Below are 8,395 nucleotides of genomic sequence, written 5' to 3' on the forward strand. Positions count from 1 at the left end.
AAAGGATTCACACTGAGGAGAAGCTATACAAATGCAGAGAGTCTGGTAACAAGTTCAAAAGTCGTAGTAATCTTATTTCCCATAAAAGGATCCACTCAGGAGAGAAACCGTATAAATGCATGGAGTGTGGAAAGACCTTTGCTCAAAGAGGTAATCTTATTTCCCATAAGAGGATCCACACAGGGGAAAAGCCATTTAAATGCATGGAGTGTGGAAAGACCTTTGCTCAAAGAGGTAATCTAATTTCCCATAAGAGGATCCACACAGGGGAGAAGCCATTTAAATGCATGGAGTGTGGAAAGACCTTTGCTCAAAGAGGTCATCTTAATCGCCATAAGATCATCCACACAGGGGAGAAGCCATATAAATGCATGGAGTGTGGACGGAGCTTTACTGAAAGAGGTCATCTTATTCGCCATAAGATCATCCACACAGGGGAGAAGCCGTATAAATGCATGGAGTGTGGGAAAACATTTAGGAATAGCAGTGCACTCAGTAACCACAAAATGATCCACACGGGGGAAAAACCATTTAAATGCATGGAGTGTGGAAAGACCTATGCTCAAAGAGGTCATTTTACTTCCCATAAGAAGATCCACACAGGGGAGAAGCCGTACAAACGTATAGAGTGTGGAAAAACGTTTATGCATAGCAATGGACTCAGTAACCACAATAAGCTACACACAAGAGAAAAGTCCTATAAATGCATGGAGTGTGGAAAGGCCTTTGCTTATAGTAATGTACTTACTATCCACAAAAGGATCCACACAGGGGAAAAGCCATTTAAATGCCTGGAGTGTGGAAAGACCTTTGCTAAAAGAGGTCATCTTATTCGCCATAAGGTGATCCACACAGGGGAGAAGCCATATAAATGCATCGAGTGTGGAAAGACCTTTGCTCAAAGAGATCATCTTATTCGCCATAAGGTGATCCACACAGGGGAGAAGCCATATAAATGCATGGAGTGTGGGAAAACGTTTTCGCATAGTGGTGGACTCAGTAACCACAATAAGCTCCACACAAGAGAAAAGTCCTATAAATGCATGGAGTGTGGAAAGACCTTTGCTCAAAGTGGTCATCTTATTTCCCATAAGAGGATCCACACAGGGGAAAAGCCATTTAAATGCATGGAGTGTGGAAAGACCTTTGCTCAAAGAGGTCCTCTTATTTCCCATAAGAGGATCCACACAGGGGAAAAGCCGTATAAATGCATGGAATGTGGAAAGACCTTTGCTCTAAGAGGACATCTTATTCGCCATAAGATCATCCACACAGGAGAGAAGCCGTATAAATGCATGGAATGTGGGAAAACGTTTTCACATAGCAGTGGACTCAGTAACCACAATAAGCTCCACACTAGAAAAGTCCTATAAATGCATGGAGTGTGGAAAGACCTTTGCTCAAAGTGGTCATCTTATTTCTCATAAGGTGATCTACACAGGGGAGAAGCTATATAAATGCATGGAATGTAGAAAGAGCTTTGCTCAGAAAGGTAATCTTACTTCTCATAAATGGTTCCACGCTCATGAGAAACTATATAACAATAGTAATTCCACTTAGACTTATATACCACTCCACAATGCTTTACAGCACTCTCTGAGCAGCATATGGCCCCCAGCAATCTGATTCCTCATTTTATCGACCTCAGAAGGATGAAAGGATGAATCAACCATCAGTATCCGAATCAAACTCCTGGCTAGGGGCAATTAGCTTGTAGTACTGTATTCTAGCCACTGCCCCACCATGTCTATAGCTTCTTATGTATATGCATATTGTGGCTTTCTGATCCAAATGAGACAAGATTTAATCCAACAAAATGAAATTTAAAATTACAAAGAAGATGTTGAGACTTTGGAAAAAGTGCCGAGAAGAGCAGTAGGCTGATTCAAGGCCTGGAGACTAAAACATATGAAGAATGATTGCAGGATTTTGGTTTGGCTACTCAAAGGAAAGGAGGATTGGGAGTGACATGATAGCAATATTCTAGTAATTGAGAGGCTCCCACAAAGAGGAGGGGGTCAACTTATTTTCCGAAACACCAGAGGGCAGGACAAGTAACAACGCATTCAAAATAATCGAGAGAAGCAATTTTGAATTAACAAGAATCTTCCTTACAGTAAAGACATTTAACCAGTGGAACAACTTTCCTTCAGACATTGTGGTTCCTTCATGTTTTTAAGAGGAGACTGGATAAGTCACGTGTCTAAAATAGATCCTATGGGAATATCAATAGATTCTGAAATGGTCTAGACCGGGGTCACCAACCTTTCGGACCTCAGGGACCACTAAATTCATAATTTTTTTTGAATTTTTTTTTATTTTTATTTTAATTTATATCCCGCCCTTCTCCGAAGACTCAGGACGGCTTACATTGTGTTAAATACATTGTGTTAAATTTTAAATCCCGAGGACCACTAATATGAATTTTTTAAAAAGATAAATAGTATTATAATATAAAAAATGCAAATAATTTTTCTGCGGACCACCAGTGGTGCACAGACCACTGGTTGGTGACCACTGGCCTAGACTGTATACAGGTAGATTACAATACTCGGTACATTGGAAAGGATACCCTTTGTCTGAAGCTACTTGGGTTAAAAGTTGGAATGTTAAGGCAGATAGACTGATAAAGCAATTCCATGTTAAATTTCCTGATAAGCCAAAGAGCCCACTAGGGAGAGAGAAGTGGTTAGTATGTTGAATTTTAACCACTATGTTACTCTCTTTCCAGGGTACGCTTTTCTGTCTGGGATGGTGGGGGTGCAGGGTGGCCTTTAAGACCTGGATGCCATTTCTGTCATTGTGCCTTCAGGCCTGCCATGTTTCCTAGTGTGGGAAACTGGGAGGGGGGATTGTATGGAACATCGGTGATACATAGTCATAACAACATTCCTTTCACAGAAAATCAAGGCCATCTTGCCCTGCACCTGGGAGGCTGGAACTAGGAGGCCTGTCCAGTTGGGACTATGCTGTAATTGGACCATGTGATGGACATGTGGGTGTTGGGCAGGGACTTGAACTTCCTTTGGGAGGGGAAACCCTGGAAGCTTTCAGATTCGGGTTTCCCCAGATGTGCCAAGATAACATATGTCATAAATTATGACTTCAAGGAAATCCAAGCCTCGGAGTTTTCTTTCATTGGGGGTGTTACTTGAAACCCTGACATTCTGTTCTGTTCTGTTCCATAAAGGAAAATAGAATTGAAAGAAATATAAAAACTCCATGAACAAAAATTGCTACACGCCCAACTATGTAGATGTAGTCCTGGACTTGTGACCGCAATTGAGCTCAACATTTCTGTTGTTAAGTGAAACCTTTGTTAAGTGAGTTTTGCCCCATTTTACAACTTTTCTTGCTACGGTTGTTAAGTGAATCACTGAGGTTATTAGTAACATGATTGTTAAGTGAATCTTTTTTCCCTATTGATTTTGCTTGTCAAAAGTTTGTAAAAGGGGATCATGTTACCCGGGGCACTGCAACTGACATAGATACAAGTCAGTTGCCAAGTGACTGAATTTTGATCACGTGACCATGAGGATACTGCAACAGTTGCAAGTGTGAAAAACAGTCATTAGTCGCTATTTCCAATTCCGTCGTAACTTCGAATGGTCACTGAATGAACTGTTGTAAGTCTAGCACTATCTGAATATCCTTATTTTTTTAAGGAATACTGTAGCCTCTGTGCTCAATTTTCATTTTTGGTGCTTCCTGAGTATTAATTCATTCATTCATTTATTTGATTTTATGCTTCTGAGGACTCAGAGTGTACAGGCAAATAAAACAAACAAGACACTATATATAAAATGTAAAATTAAAAACTTATTATAATTTGCCTAAAATTTAAAAATATATAAAACTAAAACCCTGTTTAAAATTAATAATAACTATAAAATCCATAAAGTTAACCCAGCCCAGCGAATAAAAGATGTGTCTTCAGTTCTGAAAGGTCGAAGGTCAGGTATTTGGCGTAAACCCAGGGAAGTTCGTTCCAGAGTGTGGAGCCCCACAGAGAAGGACCTTCCCCTGGGGGCCGCCAGCCGACATTGCTTGGCGGACGGCACCCTGAGAAGTCCCTCTCTGTGAGAGCGTACGGGTCGGTGGGAGGCATATGGTAACAGTAGGCGGTCCCGTAAGTAGGAAGCTTCAAACAAATAAAGAGAAAAAGCATAGAAAAAGCAACTCCAGAATTATTCCTAACACATCTGAAAAACAAAGTCACCAAGAGAATTTTATTCCTCTGTTCTTTCAGTACAAATTTAATATTTTGGACACAAACTCATGGAATTCTTTGAGGTTGAAAAACAAATCTGAATCTGCTTTGTCTTTATCCTTTATCATTGTGATGGGGTACGTCTTTCTTCAGAAATGGGTTAGAATTAAATCCAAATGAAAAAGAAACGACTGGGGAGAAAAACAAAGAGAAAGGAAGAGTAAGAGTAGGGGGAAAAGACCAAAAGGAAGGAGAGAAAAAGGAAGAAAAGAGAAATAAATGGTGACAGAAAAGGGGAAAGAGAAAAAAACAAGCACAAGAAAGGGAAGGAGAAAAGAGGGAAAGAGGAAGAAAGAATGAGAAAAAGGAAAGACACAGAAATAGGAAGGAAGGAAGAAAAGAGAAAGGAGAAAGGAAAAAGATAGGAATATAGTGCAGGAGAAAGGAAGAGAAGAAACAATGAAATAAAAAGGAGAAAATGAAAGAAATGGAAAAGGAGAGAAGGAAGGAAGAAAGAAAATATGGAAAAGGAGAGAAAAGGAAGAAAGAATGAGAAAAAGGAAAGACACAGAAATAGGAGAACGAAAGAAAGAGAAAGGGAGAAAGGAAAAAGATAGGAATATAGTGCAGGAGAAAGGAAGAGAAGAAACAATGAAATAAAAAGGAGAAATGAAAGAAATGGAAAAGGAGAGAAGGAAGGAAGAAAGAAAATATGGAAAAGGACGTGAAAGAAAACGTAGCAAGAAAAGAATGAAGTGGAAAAGGAGGGACAAAACAAAGTAAAGGAAAAAGAAAAAGGGAAAGGGAGAGAGAAGGAAAGGAAAAAGGTGAAAGAAAGGGAAGAACAAGAAAGCAGGAGAAAAAAGGAAGGAAGGAGATGGGAATAAAAAGGAAGGAAAGGAGTGAGGGAATGAGAAGATAAGGAAGGGAAGGGAACGAGAGAAGGAGAAGATAAGGGAGATGGAGGAAGGAAGGAAGGAAGATGGAATGAAGAGGAGAAAGGGAATGAGGGAACAAGAAGATAACGGATGGAAGGAAGGAGACGGGAAGATAAGGGAAGGAAGGATGGAAGAAAGGAGCAGGACAAAATGAAACACTGCAAGGGAGGCAGGAGTCCCATTTCCCTGCCTACAAGTTTCCCCAGGTGCCCCTGCGGAGCTCCGGGGACTACTTTCCCCAGCATAGCCCGTGAGGCGCCCTCCTGCCCGCAGGAACCCTGCAGTGCCTAGTGGCCCTCTCTCTCCCAGCTGCTCCACCCCCTGGCTTGAAGGGAGGGGGCCGGGGGTGCAGAATGGGTGCACCTCACACCTGGGCAGGAGGAGCAGCAGCTGGTGCTGTGGAGGGAGGGAGCTTTGGGGTCCCAGGTCTGCAGCGAGGGAGGTGGGGACACACGCAATGGCAGCTGCCCCTAATTGCAGCTCCAAGAGGGGGAAGCTGCAGGACTCCAGACCCTTTACCTATTCACCCAACCTTCTCCGTGGGGGGGGGGACATAAGAAGGAAATGGGGAGTCTAATTTGTCTCTCTTCCTCCAAGACTCTCTAGATTCAGGCACCACTGAAATCCCTCTTTCCTCCCACCCTGGGGGCTAAGCCAACTGCACCCTGGAGCAGGTGGAAAACTCCCAAAATAAGCCATGGGGGTCCCAACCAAGATCCAATTGATAGGCCAGCCCAAAGTTCCAGTCAAAGACGCCCTGCCGGAAGTGCCCCAACTCCTCGTCAAAACTTCAGCACCTAGATGCTTCAAGAATGTGGGACATTTCAAAGGGACTGCCCCAACTTTAAAAAGCAAATCACATCAGTGGCATGAATCCTCGGCATAATAGAGGGTTGAATGAGTTTGGTGAGGGGGTGAGACCTCCTAAATGGAGGGTGAAGGGGAAGGCCTTAAGCATTAGGGCCATATTTTTGTCTTTTTATGGTTTGCCATAACATTAAGGTAACTGAAATAAGTATCGGTCGTGTAGTTACTTGCTAAATGTGCATAAAGTTCTCTTCATTGCATGATTAAAAATTAGTAACCCACTAAAGTCTTTGGATGGTCTGAGGGGGGCATATTTCAGCTGTTGCTCAGTTGAAGCTCTTTTTTCAAATATGGATTATTAAAGGTTGTGTTGTAAAGTCCATTTATTAATATGTCTAAGCTCATAACTGCCAATCAAGAGACTTAAACAGAGGCTTGAGTAAAATAGCATTTAATCTTGATCAAGCTTAAATGGTTAGCTGTTCCAAACACATAATGGTGCATACATACATGCAAGGAAGAACTACGAACTTATGACAGAAAGCGATGTCCTCTTATACCCAAAAAGTCATAAATCCTCAACTCTGGCATCTGCATATTCTGGAATCCGGTTTGCATGTTCCCATAGTATAAGTTAGTGAATGTAAACTAACTTCTGGATTTACATCGAGTCACACAATAGTAAGGGTCAATTAATGTAATCGGACTTCTTTCTGTGGTGTTATCTTTTCCATTTGTCTTCTTAATTACCACTTGATTTCCTGGAGGATGACATACACGTTCTCAGCCAGAGTGGGGTGGGGAGAGATCAAATGATGGACTCTGACAATTTCCAGAGACTGTCATTGGTGGAATGAGGTATCAGTAACAATTCAGGAATTTAGTCAGTGTGACCTACATAACCATCCATGATGGCATATTTATGTTCTAACCACAAAAGGGCACAATATATATATGTCAGTGTTATGGGAAACAGATATTTACCATGTGCAGTTATACAAACAAGAGACCAAGACATCAAATATCATTAGCAAGTTTCCTACTAATTCTAGTATTTTAGTATATATGTTCCCTTCAGTGTCAAACTGGAGAAAAAAAGAAAGAAAGAAAGAAAAATCAGATGTTACGTCCATTGTTTAAAGTGGATTTTTAACCACTTTTCCATCCTTTTAAATTTTGTTTTGCTCACTGTAGCTAAACTCTCTGTGTTAACTCCAAATCTGGTCGAATGGTTTCATAGCAATGGAGCCTTCAGCTTTTCTTGTTTTGCTTTTCCATTTTCTTTTTCATTTATGGTCTAATGATATATCCCTGCATTAAATGCTCCTAGGGGCTCAGTCACATTTCTTGAGGTGAATTTCCTATTCAATCCCTATGTAAAAATGGGTTTTCCTCATTATACTTTAGCTTTCTATTCCTTTTTCAGGATCTTCCTTTTCTTTCATCAGAAGACGCTGGAGGGGTCTCTGCCCTTTTTGCTCCTCCCTTCGCTGAGAGGCTGAGCAAATGATTTCAAAAGGGCACCTGTATGTATTGAATTAAAGAAATAAAAAACAAATGCATAAAAATCATTGCCCTGATTGTGGTTTCGCTGCCTGTATCCCATTAAGCTGCCTTAAGTCCACTTAAGACTGGAGTTTGCAACAACTGCATGACACAAGCTGTGTTTCCCAGAGAGCCTCCTGGTCCTTCTCTTCTGATCGCCCGGCTGTTTCTGACAGGATTTGGTCCCTTTTCAGGCCTCCCACAATCTTGGCTGAGCCTTCAGGGCGACTGTTCTTCAGGGAAATCCTCCAGAGAGAGATATGTTTCTCCATCTCCACAGACGATCCCTGGACAGGAAGGAGAGGAAGATGGAGAATGTGCCGCCTCTGAAAATCACAAAGCTTTTCCTGGTCAGGGAGGAATTGTGAGGGGCTTTCCCCCACAGTCCCACGTCCATTATCTCTGCCCTCTCCCTTCCCCTCAGGCGCGCTCCTCTTTCCCGCCCTTTCTACCATCCTGGCACTCTGCCCTAATCCACCAGGGGGCGCCCGCTGCTAAGAGAAGGAAACGTCAGGCGGTTCCCCATTGGTCCACTGGAAGACGAACGTCACAGCTTTCTTTCCAGAGGAGGCGGCGACGGGACTGACGTCACAAACGCTTGCTGCTCTAGGACCCCACACTCGCTCTCCTTAACTCCTGGGGCTCCGCAGGAGGCGACGAGGCTGCGGCAGAGTTTGGCTGGGGAGATCCAGACGTTCTTCGGGTGAGGGGAGGGGGCTCTTCCCTGGTCCCATGCTCCGCAGCCGCCCTCTCCATGCAGGAAGAAGCGGACCTCCAAAGCAGCAGCAACAGAAGAAGCGGGGATCCGGCCACCCTTCCCTTACCTGTGTCGGAGGAAGAGCCTTGAAGCCATTTGGAGTTGCTCTGCAGGAGAGAGAAAGGATGGAGACACAAC

The 8,395-nt window shown here is 42.8% G+C and overlaps 1 protein-coding gene across 1 annotated transcript in view; it reads left to right on the forward strand.

The window, feature by feature from the left end:
- LOC131192674 (zinc finger protein 91-like) overlaps window positions 1-3,104 on the forward strand; it is a 131,227-nt gene extending 128,123 nt beyond the window's left edge. The window contains exon 7 of the mRNA XM_058172051.1: window positions 100-3,104. Coding sequence (XP_058028034.1) covers window positions 100-1,373 — 1,274 coding nt within the window. The 3' untranslated portion in view covers window positions 1,374-3,104. The remainder of the gene's footprint in view (window positions 1-99) is intronic.
- Window positions 3,105-8,395: the final 5,291 nt, after the last annotated feature.

This window comes from Ahaetulla prasina, chromosome 2 (genome assembly GCF_028640845.1).
Source record: "Ahaetulla prasina isolate Xishuangbanna chromosome 2, ASM2864084v1, whole genome shotgun sequence".
NCBI lineage: Eukaryota > Metazoa > Chordata > Lepidosauria > Squamata > Colubridae > Ahaetulla > Ahaetulla prasina.